General features: G+C 39.7%; 1 protein-coding gene across 9 annotated transcripts in view; it reads right to left on the bottom strand.

Moving 5' to 3' along the window:
- NEXN (nexilin F-actin binding protein) overlaps window positions 1-17,670 on the bottom strand; it is a 42,574-nt gene that overhangs the window by 4,151 nt on the left and 20,753 nt on the right. For 6 of the 9 annotated variants that reach the window (XM_059727973.1, XM_059727977.1, XM_059727979.1 and 3 more), the window contains 6 exons: window positions 15,834-15,875; window positions 14,164-14,352; window positions 13,903-14,076; window positions 10,903-11,091; window positions 3,583-3,780; window positions 1,846-2,067 (listed from right to left, as the gene is read on the bottom strand). In XM_059727973.1, the coding sequence (XP_059583956.1) occupies window positions 1,846-2,067; window positions 3,583-3,780; window positions 10,903-11,091; window positions 13,903-14,076; window positions 14,164-14,352; window positions 15,834-15,875 (1,014 nt within the window). The remainder of the gene's footprint in view (window positions 1-1,845; window positions 2,068-3,582; window positions 3,781-10,902; window positions 11,092-13,902; window positions 14,077-14,163; window positions 14,353-15,833; window positions 15,876-17,670) is intronic. The other 3 variants (XM_059727976.1, XM_059727975.1, XM_059727982.1) reach the window with 3 other exon arrangements.

The raw sequence follows: 17,670 nt of genomic DNA, 5'->3' as shown, positions 1-17,670 counted from the left end.
TTTCCATTAGTTAAAAATGAGTTGGTTTTAATTCTGTTTTTCAGAAGCCATTCTGGACACTTAGTTCATTCCTAGCCAACTCTCCTATATGAATCTCTCTCCCCTCTTGTTCTGAGACTGAAGAAAGTTTACCCCAAGCAGTATGTGATCGTAATGACAGAGGTTTTTGAATGGGTTTTTCAGATGTTACAAATGTCTGCTAGTGGTCAACTAGTCCTTAAAAAAATAAACCTGTTCACAAAGTTACCTACCAAGAAAACAGCTTGTTTAGAAAGGGTTATAAAAAGAACATCTGAGAAAACGAGGACAGAAGAAAAGGGAAATTTAACTGGAGGAAGTAGCATAGTTCAAAAGCAAAATAACTGTGTGTTTTTTGTTTTTTTTTCATTTGCTATTCAAAAATGTAACTTAAATGTGAACTGTCCTAAATTGCAACATGGACAAAGCCTAAAACTAGCCTGGTGTTGACCAGGTTTTTTATACCGTAACTTTGCATAAAAGATGTCCAGATACAAGTGCACACTCTGAGACCTAAACACGAATTCCAGTACCCTCCACGTCAAAACTTAAGGGGCTGTGCTACTGCATGGAATGCATGCTGTGCTGCTGCACGGCCCAGCCCAGCCCTTGTGACAGACGAGAAGCAGAAGGCAGAGGAAGGAACGGGAGCATGGAGACCTTTGCTGCTGCTGCTGCAGCCTAAGCAATGGGGAGACCAGTTATTGAGTGGGAGCCTGGGGTGCTACAAGTTAAGCCCTCAGCCCCCAGGCTGCCGGTTGTACGGCCCTGGATTAAAAGAATGGGTACAATGGCACCCTGTAAGGACTTTGAGGTGGCATAGAAGCAATACAGGGCTGGGGCTAGTGGGGAAGGACTCAAGCCCAGACATTTAAACTTCCTATGTTAACTGCTTCAGGTTCCTATGCTGCTGCACCACCTCCTCAGCTGATGGATGTTGTGTGATAAGCAGTGCCAGCTTCTTGATTGACAGGAAAAGAAGAGGAAGGGGATCCTTTTGGTGCCCTACTCTTTGCTTTTTCCATCTCTGCTTGCCTGCTCTCTGAAGGTAAAGTGCCTTGTTTTCAGGGGCCCCTCCCTCTTCAGAGCAGAGAGGGAAGTTGGGCTGCCACATCATGCAGAGCAAGGGAAGAGTATGCAGTTTGTTCTTTCAGTGTCCTTAGACTTGGAAGCTCTATTTCTTCATCTTCCCTATGTTAAAAAGTGGCCTCGCCTGTCTCCTTCAACCACCTATCAAAGAAAACTGCTCCTGTACAACTGAGCTTCCCTGCTTCTGCCCCACACACAGGAGCCTTGACAACCTAGGCAGGGAACCTTGCAAATGAACAAGTCTCTGGAGTACACCAAGAAATCTCTTCCCCCAAAGGTGTAACATTAAACATTACTTAACTTGGATAGTAAGGAAACAAGCCAGTTTCATAAGAAAAGCTTAAAATCTGTCAGTTGGGGCACAATGGCAAACCCGTTATGGTTTTGATATTTTGGCTGCTAGTCTTATTATTGAACAAGTTTGCAGAAGGGGAGGAATAAAATGTGTAGACCTAAGCACAAATCCATGCTTATTGCTGACTAGCTGATGAGAATGGAGTTGTGGTTTCTGGCAATGGCTAGGAATGTCCTGGGACAGTTATTACAAGAAAAAACATCTTGGAGGGAATTACTGTGGAAACAGGGGAGGGAACAGTGTTCACATTAAGGTCATAAGATACCCTGAATGAATTCTCTAATGCAACTTGAGAATGGAAGATATTAGTTAGATTGTTACAGCCTGGTAGTTAAACTCCTATGACAACATATTAGTACTTGTCTATACTGGCTGTAATTTACCTCTTGAAATTTCTCCGCTTCCCTGTCTCTAATTTCCTGGTCCACTGCTCTTCTTCTAGCCCGCTCTTCTTCAATTTTTCTCTGTATTTCTTCTTCAGATAACTGTCCAATCTTTTCAAACTTGCTTTTTAAGTTCTTTGCCTGGATAGAGCCACTTCTCTTTAATTTTATTAGTTCTTCATATTCCCTGCTTAGCTCAAAGATTTCTGTTTCTTCCTCTTCCTGTTAAGAAATTATATCATGCTTAAGACCTTAAAAAAAACCCAATCAATTGAAAAACAGCAAACAACGCTGACCATTAAACTTTTTTATTTCCTTTTTGAGGGGTACTTTATACTTAATGTAATGAATTAAACTTTCCTTAAATCTAATGAAACCAGTCCATCAAAAGATAGAGTGAATTAAATTTGTCAGTACAAGAGCCTTTTCTCAATTCTTTTGTGTTCCTGCACACTAGGACTGGGACTGAAACCACAAGTGTATTTCTTATGGTCCAGTGAACCAATCAATGAGTAACAACTTTTAGTAGTAATACCACACATAACTGGTAACTTGGCATCCAATCTCTTATCAAGAATAATGCTGATTAATGCAAGATGTCATTTAAAAAGTACTTTCCTAAAGAAATCTGCTTTAAAAATGGGACTTATGCTTTAGATGCTTTGTTTTTTCTATCCCTTTTCTAAAAAAGGCAAGTTGCAAAATCTAATGCATAATAAAAAGAAAATTATGGAATCATTTACCCCTCCAGGTTTCCAGTAAAAATACACACATTGGCAGTAATTCCTTGAAACAATTTAGGGCTGCACAACTAAATCATTGCCCTTATTTTACAATTTTTGTATCACTTCTCATTCTGACCTTGGAATATTTATCTTGGTGTTTCTCCAACATAAGATTCCAAGCCAAAATTGAACTTTCTATCTGGACTTATTACTCCCCTTGGGTCTTCTAAATATGAACTCTGTAACCTTTGTATCTGCTCGCTTCTGAATACGATTGCCACCCCGAAGCATGCAAAAACCATGTAAAAACTTTATTACAGTATCTGACCCACAGGCAACATCACACAACATAATAAGTGAGAAATGCAAAATAATGCAATTTCCTTCAATCTCATGAAAGCACATTTTCCTTCTGGTTTCTTAGCTTTTAGGTTTCAAACCATGAGTTTTCCTGTGCCATCATGTGGAGAAGAAACTTTACAAGGATATTGCGACTTCAATAAAAGGGTTGTAATCTAAGAGCTAGGACTTTACAAAAAAATAATATAATTGAAAAATCAAAATAAAATCAACACTGGAAGGGTGAAAAGTTGCTCTTGATTTACTCATAGCAAAGATGTGATTTTCAAAAATTTAACTGTAATGTTACAAAACAGCTTCTTAACAAAGGATGCTGTGAAGCTTGCAGAAGCTGCTGAGACTCTAGATAGGCCCACAAGTCTCAAGGTTCTGGATTTCTCACCTGGGGATGGTGAAGCATATTGATAAATAAATTTCAAAATGTGAGGGGAGGGGAAATTATAAGAAGTATTTGTTTTTGTTTTTTCAGTTTTCCCCTTCCTATTTTAAAAGCAAGGCTATTTTAAATTAAGTACCAATTGCTCTAAATCCTAATACCTTACCTTTTTAGTTTATAATTTTAAGCAGTATATTAACATAACCAGTTAAGCCATTATCTGTTGCAGAGGTAACTCAACATGATTTTTATTTAGTTATTTTGCACAATACAAACCTCTCCCATTTCTTTTCTAAGCTGCTCAAATTCTTGCTTCTCCATTTCCAATTTTTGCTTGCGTTCTTCTTCTGTGCGTCTCTTTTCTTCTTCCATTTTTTGTCTCAGTAACTCCTCAAAATTAATTTCCAGTTTACCTGGTATAAGAGATTCTTGAGAAACTGTTTTAAACATCTCTGGGGATTCATCATCCAGTACCTGTTGGAAATAATTTTATCAGAACTTTGATACAGTTTAAAAGATATCTGCAGTAAAATTAGAACTCTTTAGGGATGTTTGGATACACAATTTGAGAATCTGTGAAATAAGATGTCACATCTTATTTCTTTCTATAATAATATACATGAATATGGAAGGCACAAACCTCATTTATTTAATATTAATGTGTAATTTTGCCATTGTATTTTTTTTTTAATCTAATGGTAAAAAAAAAAAAAGTCTTCAGAGTATTGAAGAAGCAGTACATGCAACTACAGCCTAAGCTGTCAAGTAAACATTTTTAGTAACCCATCTCGTGTTATGCAAGGGAAAGTTGCTGAGAGCGCCAAAAACAACTTGCTTATAACAATTGGGAGAGGTTGCCTGACATTTAGTTCATTTTCCCCATCTTTAAGTGAGGTGGATAACTTGTGCTCAACTACTTCACTCAGGCTTGTGAAGATGAATTTTCTAAGCGTTTAACTTTTTTAAAGTGCTGCATAAACATGGTTTGTCACTGCTTTTTAATGTTACTGTACAGACGCACTTAATTCTCATTTCTAAACAAAATGCATTTTATTACCATACTTTCCGACAGATCTTAGTTTCAGTTTCATAATTTGTAGGGTTGGAAGGGACCTGAGCAGATCTTCAAGTCCAACCCCCTGCCATGGCAGGAAAGAGTACTGGGGTCACACCACCCCGGCAAGGTGTTCATCTAGCCGCCTCTTAAAGATCCCCAGGGTAGGAGCCAGCACCACTTCTCTTGGAAGTTGGTTCCAGATCCTAGCCGCCCTGACTGTGAAGTAGCACCTCCTGATGTCTAGCCTGAATCTACCCTCTGCCAGCTTGTGACGGTTATTTCTTGTCACTCCTGTTAGTGCTCGGGGGAACAGGGACTCCCCCAATGTCTGCTGGTCCCCTCTGACTAGTTTGTAAATGGCCACTAGATCCCCCCTCAGCCTTCTCTTGTGGAGGCTGAACAGATTCAGGTCCCTTAGTCTCTCCTCGTAGGGCCTGCCCAGCAGCCCCCGATCAGGCGGGTGGCCCTCCTCTGGACCCGCTCCAAGTTGTCCACATCCAGTTCTGGGTGCCCCACTTCAGGAGGGATGAAGTACTCCACCTGCGGCCTGACCAGTGTTGCATAGAGGGGGAGGCTCACCTTGGACCTGTTTGAGATGCACCTGTGGATACATGACAAGGTACAGTTGGCCTTCCTGACTGCGTCCCCACACTGTCGGCCCATGTTCATTTTGGCATCAACAATGACTCCAAGATCCTTTTCTGCCTCTGCACTGACAAGAAGGAAGTTCCCCAGGCTGTAGGTATGCTGCTGGTTCTTCCTCCCCAGGTGCAGCACCTTGCACTTGTCAGTGTTGAAACCCATCCTGTTCTCATCCACCCACCCCTGTCACCTGCTTAGGTCTGATTGCAGCCTATTCCTCCCTTCTGGTGTGCCCACTTCCCCCCCACATCTTAGTGTCATCTGCAAATTTGAATGGGGTGCTTTTTATCCCCTTGTCCAAGTCGCTGATGAAGATGTTGAACAGTGCAGGCCCAAGGACCAAGTCCTGGGGGACCCCACTGCCCACATCCCTCCAGCTCAAAAACGACCTGTCCACCACCACTCTCTGGGTGCAGCCCTCCAGCCAACTAGTGACCCATTTGACTGTGTAGGTGTCGACGCCACAGTCTCCTAGTTTTTTAATGAGAATGGGGTGAGAGACAGTGTCGAAGGCCTTCCTGAAGTCCAGAAAGACTACGTCCACCGCTACCCCTGCGTCTAAGGATTTTGTGACCTGGTCATAGGAGGCCACCAGGTTGGTCTGACAGGACCTGCCTCTAATGAACCCATGTTGGTTGCCCCTAAGCATGATCTCCCCTGCTGGCCCCTCGTGGACATGCGCCAGGGTAATTCTCTCAAAAGGCTTACCCACGACCGAGGTAAGACTCATTAGCCTATAGTTTCCTGGGTCCTCCTTCCTCCCTTTTTTGAAAATGGGAACCACATTGGCCCTTTTCCAGTCCTCTGGCACCTCGCCAGAGTACCATGGATGCTTGTAAAGTCGTGCCAGGGGTCCTGCAATGACTTCTGCTAATTCCCTCAGCACAATGCAGTGGAGATTGTCAGGACCAGCTGATTTAAATATGTCCAGTCCCTCCAGAAGTTCCCTGACTAGATCCTCACTGACCCTAGGCCTGGGTGTGCCTCCCCTGGGGCTACAGAGGTCCCGGTGGGGGGTGATGCGATCCCTGCTCAGGGAAGTGGAGGCAAGGAAATTGTTAAATAGGTTAGCTTTGTCATCTGGTGCGATGACCGGATTTTCTAGCATGTCTTGCAGAGGCCCCACGTTACCCAGTACCTTCTTTTTACCCCCTAAGTATTTAAAAAAGGACTTCTTGTTGTCCTTGATCTGGGTAGCTAGCCCCATCTCACACCCTGGAATATAAAACACCTTGTTTTTGAAAAGAAAAAAATCTTCCTGTTGTGAGTAGCAGCTGCTAGGGAGCTGAGTGCTTGTTGTCCTGCTCCCAAGGAGTTGTGTGCAGAATTTATTTTCACTTTTGCCCATAACTGGCAGACACTGTCCTTACCATATTTCTGATATATAATGTGCACTCAAATTTCTAGCTGCTAAGTTTTAGGGGAAATGTGGATTGTGTGCATATGAAAATCCCCTTAATGCTAGTATGTTTCAGGCTCCCTCCCCACTCTTACCCCACTTCATATTTCTTTAATTTACAAATTCAGATCTCATCTCGCTAGGGAACAGGGATGATTAGAGAACAAGTGAAAACAGAGGTCATCCAAACAGATGAAAGCTGAGCAACTGTAACTCTTATCGCTATTTACCGTCCCCGCTGAGTCCCAACATGGTTGTACAGCTGTCTGCCTTTGAGATTCAAAAACTCTGCTCACCCAAAGGTGTTCCAATTCACAGTAAGCAGGGAAAACCACCCCCACCACAAGTCTTCCACAAACACTAGAGAAAGTTTAGAAGCGGAAACAATGCTTCTATTTGAGAAAATGGCCTTTCAGATAAAACAATAGCATTTCTAAACTAATTTTTAGTTCACTTTTCTAGCTCTCTGAATATGGCATAATATCTGCTGCCTTTTAACTTCATTTGGAATCACTCTTCTGCATCTTCTCTTGTTGGTCTCCCTATTCCCTATTTTTTTCCCTGCCCTTCTGAGTACTACTCTTTTTCCCTCCTATGTAGATCTCTGATATGGTCTTGTGAGCCTCCCGCTGCTCTCGCTCCCAGTTTTTCAGGTTGCTATGCAGCCAGCCTATTTGCTAAGATGAACCAAGTCAGCAGATGACAAAGACCCAGACTTAAAATCTCAGTCTCATTTCATTTAATGAAAATAAACAAAATGCAGCTGTCTCAGTTATTGGTTGCTTGGCCTTGAAAGAAAGCAAGCAAATAACCACCTTTTAGACATTTTAAGAAATGTAAAAACCTTTTTTTGACATTTTGTTAGGTCATACATGTCTGTTGTGTCAGATAAACTGGAAGTCAAAGTGAATAGAAAGGGCAAGGGTTTGACAGCAATCCGTAGATTTTGAAAGAATAGAAATAAAGTGAGAAGGGTGTTGACTGGAGCTCCGAATGAGCAATCTGTTTCTACAGCTTCAAAAAGAAGTCGAACTAATGGGCAGTAGAACAGTAGTATCTCTGCTGCAGACCCAACAAAATCAGCAGAATTGCACTAGGTTTGAGTTTAGCCCAATGTGTCCAATTCATCAAATGTTCTGTTTCACATTTCAATAGGTAGGGCAAAATACTCTATTCTTGGTCTTAATTCTTCACTAACCTGAGAAATAAAAAAAAATGTTCTACAAATTGCCATATTCTCCAGTACTTGTGGAGTCTAAATGAACCAATGAGGTAACATATGAGGAAGAAGAGATTTTTGGATCACTGCACAAAGCATCTTTCTTTTGGGCTATTAAATGGAAATAAAATGGTGAGGCAAGAGCCTGAAGGTGACTAACAATGCTGGGAAAAGCTAGTGCGGTCTGAGGGTGAAGGAATACATTGCAAGATCCTTTGGAATAAAGGTGGAGATGTCTTACTCTAGCTACAACTCTTAAAAGGCAAATCGAGATCCAAGTGGACATAAACGGTGCCTACAGATACAGGGAAAAAATGGCGCTTACAGATGTAGAATAAAAATAGCCAAGCACAGCACATGCTCAGAAGAGGCACTGCGTTAGTTGGACCTGGCTCATATATATCGGGCACTCCAGTGTGGCTTTTTGGTGCTTTTCTCTAATAGCTAATTGAGTCAGCTTTAGATAAAAGCACCGAAAAGCCCTGCTGAGGCGCCCAATCTGATGCTGTACCGCTGGATCAAACTAACACATTTGCCTCTTCCAGTAAAGCACTGTTTTGTTTTGTTTTGTTTTTCACATCTGTCAGCACCCAAAATGCTACTTAGATCATTTTTTAAACTTTAAAAAAAGTCTTAATCTGGTGGAAGGGAAAAAGGTGAGCTAGAGGGAGACAGGTGGACCTGACCTATGTTTAAATTTCAGGTTCTGTGATTCATTTAAAACGAATCTATAACTATGAAAGTACTTAAAATACCAGAAGGAATGCATCTCTCTGCACAGCTGCTTTACATTTTTTGGTCATCTTCAAGTAGAAGCACAGGCACCTGAATTCAGGCTAGGAAGTTTAAGCGATGAGAAATATTCTTAGACAGTGTTTTATAAAATATACTTTAGTAAATTTAAGACGCTGTATTTGGCTAACTTAGATTAAAAAATCTTAGACGTTTTTGGTGATTGCTACACAGTCAGTCATATTATCCATATAACAGGTAATTGAATTCCCAGATAATTTAAATTAAAGTTTTGCTTGTTCTACAATTCATGCTATCCTGTAAAAACTTGCCTTTCTTTTACAGAACAACTTGAACCAGATCCTATTCTATTCCATCTATCAGACAGCTAAGTGGCACTTAGCATCTAAGCCTCTAAATGCAATCCTATTTCACCCTGCTCAAGTCCCTGGAAACTGTATCTGCATCTACTTTTTAATGCACCTTCCCCTTAGCTTTCAAACTAAGTTACAAAAAGAGATAGGAGGAGAAAGCCCCACCCAAGGAGTTAAGTAATTTGAAATAAATTGCATTTTTAACTGTGATCCTTTTAGCCACTTCGGTGTCTAATTGGTGGACCAATATCTGGTCCTTAATATGTAAGGCAGTATTGGGAATAGTTTGAGTGTAAGCTTTGGCTAACTGTAATCTTCAGGGCCTTCTTCCTCTTATCCAACTTGAAGTATTCACATTGCTGCTGTAACTGACTGTCCCACAGGAAAGCAGCTTCACTGATCTGTTGCTCTTGCTAGAACTAGTGCTTTCAATATAAAAGCAGATTCTATTTTAATTCTGCTGTAGCTTTTATCAAAATGAAAAGGATAACACTTCCAAGGAAATAATGGCTGCAATTACCCTTTTAATCACCTGCTGAGTGGTCACAAAAAATAATCCAACTATGCCAGAGCAGTACTCAGTGTTCATCTTATTTTATCTTTTGGCTTCACTTCTCACTTTTGCCCTTTCTAGGCTGAGGATGGCTTGCAGGCCATCTACACATGTCTGTTGCTCAAACTGCTTTTTCTTTTAATTCTCTTGCTAGTCTATGGGTAGGCTAAACCCCTGATCTATCTTCTAGTTTTTATTCCTGTTTAAATTGGGGAAAACATTGGCTGTAGTGGTCTTAAAACAGGTCTCATACAAGAGCTATGATAGGGATAATTTAATTCTTTGAATTCTGGAGGTAACAATTTCAATATGCAAATAGCACAAATGTTTCTCGTTAAGACTACAGTTGAGAACGTAGGAATTGCCACGTTCAACTAGACCAGTATTATATTTAGTTCAGTAGCAGCTGCTTTTCAGAAGGGGTAAGACACATACCATACAAAACAACTGAAGAATAATCTGCTGACGTGGAAAGTTTTTCTTAATCTCCATTAGTGAGAGTGGCTTTTGCCCAAAAGCATGGAGAGGTTATATCCCTTCTGAAACACTAAGTTGCACATACTTTTAATTTGTAAAAATGTTCAGTGTTTTTCTTTTTAAAAAAGAATGGATAATTCTGCAGTGACAATGGAGATCTCTGCCACACCCCCCACGGCGGGATGGCTTTACAGACTTTTGGTGAAATCGGAATAAAATTTAAAATATCTTATGTGGGTCATCTCTAAGGAATGTGAGTTTGATTAAATTTGTTTTCTGTTTGATGCTTGGCTAATGCATCATCAGAAGACTGTGCTATTTCTGCCCTTAGTTGTCCTAACTGATTTGCCTAAAATATAGAGTAGTAAGACTTGGTCTTGCTGTTGAAACTTAGGGCACCTATATACGGGGATTGAGGCTGCTCCAACACGCTGTAATCACAGCGTGTCAGAGCAGACTTGATTAATCTGACACACTGTAATTACTGCGCTCCAGCAGACTCCAGCATCATCTGTATCAGCGTTCCCACGCTGAAAAATGGTGGTGGGGGTACTTTAAAGCTCATTCGACAAGCTTTAATTAAAGCACCCCCGCCACCATTTTTCAGCTCAGGGACACTGATACACATGACGCTCTGGGTGTTTTAGTGGCTCTTCGCTCAGAGCCACTCTAATTAAAGTGGCACTCCCCTTCCTCCTGCTCCCAGAGCATGTGTATAAGGCGCTTAGTGTGGTCTTAAAAAGGAATATACGTTGGAAAAATAGGGGCACCCACAAAAAGGATACCTTCTCTTCTATGGGATCTCTCTAATGTTTCATTGAGATGATTCCTGTTTTTCGTATTCTGATATTATGGTGTAATACTATTTGTTGCAAACACTAACTTTGATGTTATTTTAAATTATGAGGATTTACTTTCTAAGTTGGTTATAAGTTGTTTTTTTTGGTGGGAGGAGGGGTTGTTGGGGGGTTTTTTGGCTCTCTCAACTCATTTAGCTATCAAGAGGGCTCACTGCCTGATATTAGTTGAATTTATGAAGCAATTGAAAAATACACTCCTGAAGAGCTGTTATGATGTTATGCCATTTCCAGAGGTGTACTGTACTGGCAGAAATCAGAGATGAAAAAAATCCTTATATCCTACCATAGTCCTCCTGGCTTCAGCAAATGCCCTTTTCTCTTCTTCTATGCGTCGTCTTGCTTCTTCTTCTGCTTTCCTTTTTTCCTCTTCTCTCCTCTGTCTTTCTAACTCCTCAAAACTGAGTTTGAGTTTACCAGGACGGAACTCTTTGATAGAACTTTCAGCTGCTTTATCGTACTCTTCATCATTTGCCTTAAGGAAGAAACGATTTAGAAATTCTTTCCTATCAGAATTTTGTATTAAAAAAAATATATTCTAAAAAACATTCCTGATTGGAATTTTCTATGGTAATTTTTTCTTACAGATAAAAAATTCTTAAGAATAAAATGTCTTGGGTTTCAGCCACAGGGAAGAAAGAAAAGCTCACTCTAGAACATGTGTAAACCTCAAGTCCATCTCAAACCCTATACACTCCTTTCCCTTACTCTGCTCACCTGAATGCTATGGAGCTTAAGGTGCTCAGTTAAATTGTAGATATCTTATTTTATCTGATGGTAGTTTAATAATGTACGCTTATGCTACAGATACAATATTGCACTAGCAGAATGTGGACTTGATTTATGTTTTAAGGGTAGGGTAATTGTGATGTCAATTTGGGAGAACTGTGACAATTCAATTTAGGGAACAGGCCTAATACTGAGTAGTAAAACATATATTGCTGTATTTGATATTATGTTGTTAGGCATTTTGTAGTTGTGTAACGTTAATGGGCCTTTTGCTTGTATGAAAACAGATAGGATGGTAGTCTCTAGTTGCACGTAAATTACTTTTCCTCAGATGCAGATTAGTTAGAAAAGATTACAATTGTTTATTTTCCTAATACAACATTAATAGAATTTACTTCTAGTGCAAATTGAGATTGTCATTTCTGTTCTTCCAGAAAATGAAACATCAGTGAAGAGTGGAAAGAAGCAGCTTCAGCTTTTTTGGTGTTGCCCTTCTCCATTATTATTAGCAATAGAAGTTTGGGAATTTGCAAATAAGAAGGAAAGCAAGCACTATCCTTGGACTATTCCTTTAATGATTATATGTCTATGGAGAAAATGAATGCATGAACTATGGAGCAGTACTCCAGATAGCTATACTGTCTAAACATCATGGCAATGGGCTGCTTGTCAGACAGCTGTGAAAGTTATAAGACTTCAAGATTTTGATTGGAATTACCACAGTGGGTTTGTAATGATAATACTGGAAAGCTGTGTCCTTTAACATCAAACTAATGACCCTAATGTAAAGCACTTGAAAACCAAAGATGGACCAACCTACAGATTTTGGCTCCAGGATCAGATCTGGATTTTAATCCTAGACATATATTTGGAGGCTTTCTGCTTTTGATCACCACCAACTGGATTCTACTGTAAATTTTCAGGGTTTCAATGTATTAGGGTATAAGTTTGCATAATTCTATATCTTTTAAAAACAGCACTGTAAAGCAATGTCACCTCAAGCATCACTTTTTGCCTGGGATTAACGTAGCAGAATCAAACTGGTTTTGATCAGTTTGACTCAGCTAAGCCATTTACACCATCAAATTGTTGGGCCTTCACACATGCAGGACAGAAGTGAATGGGCAAGGATTGTTTGTCAGCAGCAGTCCCAGGCTCACAAAGGAGGCATTGGAGCTCTGGCCTTAAAGTACCACTGACAATAACAGTCAAAACTTAGGTAACCATGACTTACTGTTACATAATGTTTAGTTTTAAAAAATACTGATACCCATAAGTAGGGATTTACCAAACTTGAGGAGGCAGCTGGCCAATTTCACAGGCAGATCGTGTAACCGGCTGCCATTTTTGTAGAGTTGAGTGTGGCAGGGCCCCATCACACCTCTGATTGGCCAAGAGGCCCCGGCAGTCCTGCCCTTTACCACAGATTGCTGGATGACCTAAAATGGAAGTTTAATTACCCTGATTAAACCCAGAGAAGCCATTCATCCATGTTTAATAATGCATGGATTAATGGCTTTCCTTAGCTTAATCAGGGTAATTATGCTGTGGTTTCAGACCATCTGCAGGTGGGGAGGCTGCAAGCAGCTGCCCCAGGGTTCCAGGCTGACAGGCAGGTAGCTGGGAGGCTGCAAGCTGCTGTACCAGGGTCCAAGGAGCTTCGGCCCAGCTCATTGCTGGCAGTGGGTGCATGTGTGCAATGAGGTGGGCCAGGGCTTCACAGATCCTAGTGCAGCTGCTTGCAGCCTCCCTGCTTGTGCTGCAAGCAGCCCCTCTCCTTGCCCATGCTCCAAGACTGCAGGGCTTTCCACCCTTTTCTCTGCTTGCTGGTAAGTTTGGTTCTTGGGGTTTTGTTTGTTGGTTTTTTGCAGCGAGCCCACCATTTTTTGCAGAGCCTGCCCAAAGTAACATTTTCCACAAAAATTTAAAAGTATATATTTTAAATATATATTTATGTATATGTGAAAGGGCTAAGTTTTTCACATTCCCAAAGTGTAGACTTTAATGCCAAAAATCACAGGAGTTGGCAATACTGAAACACGCAATAGCAATTTCAGTAGGTCCGTACCCGTAAGTATGATAAATTTATCACAAGTAGTTTAATTTCAATGACTATAGAATTCCCTAAGAATAAAAATTAGATTCAGTTTAGGAATAAATCAAAATCTCTTCATACTCTTTTATACAACTGTTGTTTTGATTCTAAAGATACTAAAAGGTAGTTTTACAAGGTACTACAGTATGATATAATGCAGAAACTTTTTGTAAGAATGGCTTTGAATGTTGGCACACTTTTAAGAACAGGATGTTTCATACATATCAGAAGATTGTTTAAAAGAATATGAATCAATACATAGAATAAAGGCAGAAAGTATATTTTTAAACTGATGGTGACATCAGCGCTAATCTGTGAATAGTTAACACCTCATGGTAAGTCTAACAGTTTGAAATAAAATCCAGGTATAAAAAGGCAAAAGAATTCAGATGCATGAAAGGGCGTACTTGTATCCAACATAAGCAAGGAACTCCCATAACTGTGAATAAAGCATTAATTTACCATTTGTTGTCTAGCTTCTTCAAAGGCGCGTCTTTCCTCTTCTAAACGTTGTCTTGCTTCTTCCTCTGCTTGCCGTCTTTGATTTTCTTGTCTCTGTCTTTCCAATTCTTCAAATGTTACTTTCAGTTTCCCAGAAGACAGGGGTTCACATCTTTCAGTGTCTTCATTTTCATCCTATATAACAAACAAAGTCATTAATTAAATGCAGTTTTAAACATTAAACTCCTGTTTTCTAAGAATTATTTACAATGATTTATTTACCATGGCAAATGAAAGACACTTGGCTTCTTTTAGAGATTGTTTCTGTTCCTCATATCTTAATTTTTCCTCTTCATGCTTTCTTTCTTCTTCTCTTTCTTTTCCTACGTCATCAGCACTTATTTTCATCTTTCCAGGTGTTTTGTTAGGTTTTACAGGCACTACTGTCACCAGCAATGAATCGTCTCCTTCCTATTGTTAAAAATAAACTTTTTTCCATAAATATTGACTTTGAAGTTGTCTGTTTGCATGTGGAACTGCCATCGTTACCTGTATTTGCCAAAGTTTCCAAAAGTACAGTGAGAGGTGTACTATGAGCAGAACTAGTACCCAACACAAATCCCATCTTCCAGTGCTACTGACAGCTGTTAATTTTCTTCTGACAACAGAAGGCCCTGAAAACAATTCTGTTTTAAATTGTAAATGTAGTTGGCAAATGTGCAGAGAACTTGGAGTATCTTAATTGACAGGTGAACTTATCTACAACTATCTATAGCTGTTCAAAATTTCAGCAACTCTCGTTTGAAGATGTAGCAAATGCAAGTCCATCCCAGTTGTAAAGTGTTATGTCTGACATATACTCTGCATAGAAAAAAGCCTGTGAGGAATGTTGCTTCCAATATCTTTCTATTCGGAGAGAAATATGTGGCTAAAAATAGTCTGTGAAGTAACAAGCAGTCTGTAATTTTATTTAGGCAAAGCACCCATTAAAGTCGATGGGAATTTTATCTTGGCTAAGAAGTCTAAGATTTCTGAATGCATTTGCATGTCCAGTCACAACAATATCTAGGTTCAAGCCATTAGTAATTTTTTCAAGAGATAAAAGTTGTGCAGTATTCAAGTGTCTGATTATAGCAATGCTGACATCTCATTTCAAGAACATATGGAGGTGTCTTGCAAAAGGAATTAATATATTAAGTATCCTACAATATGATTTTATGAAAATAAACCAAATACAATTAAAGAGATACTGCCAAGTAATTTCTCTTTATTTATAAATGTCAGAACTGCCTTTAGACACTTCAGTAAAAAATAGTAGGGTTTTGTCTAGCTTTTTTTTTTTAAATATAAACATCCCCTTGTTATGCTGAAAATACAACCACAAAGTATTTTGTTAGCACATAAGTAAAACTCTGCTAACAAAATAGGCAGGTTTGTTTAGTCAATATACACTATCCAAGCTTAAATTGCAATAAGTAAACCAAAACATACAATTGTTAAGCTTTCATTGCCATTTAACATGCTTACATTGACAGTATCCCTTTTTAATTTAAATCTTATCCAAGGCAAAGAGCTTTAAAGGTGAGATTTTTTTCAAAGCCACCAGCAATTTAGATGCCCATTTCTCCTATGGGTATCCAAAACATCTTGGTAGCTTTAAAAGTCTAAGTCTTAGCTACTCTTAATACTGTTTTTTCTTGTAGCTTTTCATAGACAAATAAGTTTTAAACTAATTTTAAAACTAGAATAAGTTAGCCTCAGCTATAGCTCCACAGTTACCAAGCTCCTTCTATGCAGTGCAAAAAATATTTCTTCAGGTACCTGGTCTTGTTACAGAATTTTAATGAAAAGTTAAGTGCATCCCTTTTTGTTACCTTGTTATAGCAATAAAAACAAAGTGATAAGAAGTAAAAAGGTAGGTGAATGTGTCTTTGAAAAAAATATCTGATTACCTCCGATGCTGATTCAGTTCCCGTATTGTTTAAGTCCTCAATCTATTAAATGAGAATTTCATATAATTACATTACTTTCGCTCTTTGCCTTGAGTTTTCAAACATAAAAATAAAAATATTTGCATCAATCATGATATGTATGTTGCATTTAAGTTTACAGATCTTTAGGATGAACTGGAGAGACTTCATTCTGAATGCATTTCGCTGTCTGATTTCAACCTGACATCAAATGTTAATTCATAGATTGTACACCATGTTCACGTACCACGGGGTTACCACGGGGTGCGTCTACATGTGATGCTACATTGCTGTAGCAGCACACTTCGGTGACACCACAAACCGTGACACCACAGCTACGTCACCGTAGCAATGTGCTCCCTCAGTATAGTGCATTGCTATGGTGACGTAGGGAGGAAAACCATGCATCACTGGCATGGCGCAGTAACAGCTGTTACTGTGCTATCGTTTAGTGCGCCTCTTGGAAGTACTAAATGATGGTGCCATAACAGCGCCATAGGGGCATGTAGACATGCCCACAGTGTTGGTCCTGGGACAGTTCTGATACATTTCCTAGTATAGTAAACTGAATTTAAAGTCCAAATCTAGCATATCAATGTGATGCAGTATTTGAAATGCAGTGCATTAATACAGATTTCTTGCATATGAGTTCCATAACTATGCAAAAAACTACTGAGGCAACCTGTTGCCTATCAGAGTAATTTGATCCTTCCCTGCCAATCCTCTTTACAAGAAAGACCATCTTCCCTACATTCATTTTATAGTCTTGACATGAGTTTTTTATTTTTTACTTTTTTTAATTAGTATAGCTGTTTTTCTGAGTACGGATGTACATAGTTCTATTTTGCAAAGTAACTAAACTTGAGAACCGATAGTGAAAGAGTATTAACATTCACCAGAGTTTACACAAGTTAACAATGTTATTTCAACAGAAGATAGTAGCTAAGCTATTGTTAGATATTCACCCAATAAAAATGCTCTTCTCACTTTTGAGAAAAAACAGATCTCTGGTTAATTAAATACTTGCTTATGGTCTTAGACTATGCACTGAGACAGTTAGGACCAGATTCAGAAAAGGACTCAGATGCCTAAAGCCTGCCCAAATCCAAGCCTGCAATCCAAAAACACCTACTTAATTGCTGTCTAACCCTAACCCTTGCTAAGTGTCTGCCTCCCTGTTGGTTTTGAAATTTTCTAGGTGTCTCCAGTTCTACTTCTCTGCATGGTCAAAACTGCCCTGGTCCAAACAGTATGGTGCCTAACTCTTGCCTAAATTCCACTGGGAACCAGAAACCAGCACTCTGAGGAGCCTGATGTGAGTACAGCTACCAAAGGCCTGGCAGGATCTAGTTCTCAAAAACAATCCTGCTGAAGTTGGGCCACTGAGGAGAAAAGAATGCAAGCCAGAGGTAGGGCCAGGCTGTAATCTAGTGTTCAGGCTTTTGCTGATAAGTGGGGAGTTAGGAGTTCTAGTCTAACCTCCCAAACTTGCTTAGGTATTTTATATTAAACAGCCACTGGATTAAAAACAAAAGTCATTCAGAGAAGAGAGGCCGAAACTCAGCACAGGACAGTCCTAGGTTCTAGTCCAACTCCCCTGGATTATTTGTGTGCTTTCTCACCTCTCCCCAGCCCTGACATCCCAATAATGTTAACACAAATCACACAAACAGTCTTGGGAGATCAAACCCACAACTCCTCATTACCAGGTAAATGTCTAACCACTAGGCTACAGCAGCTAACCCTTTTGTGTGCTTTCTTTTTTTGGCCCAAAGAATCTTGCACTTCTGCTTGCTGCCCTGATGGAGGTACCTCTTCT

Source organism: Alligator mississippiensis, chromosome 5, assembly GCF_030867095.1.
Source record: "Alligator mississippiensis isolate rAllMis1 chromosome 5, rAllMis1, whole genome shotgun sequence".
In the NCBI taxonomy this organism is placed as follows: Eukaryota; Metazoa; Chordata; order Crocodylia; family Alligatoridae; genus Alligator; species Alligator mississippiensis.
The sequence above is the reverse complement of the archived record's forward strand: the minus strand, read 5'-3'. Positions and strand labels throughout refer to the sequence as shown.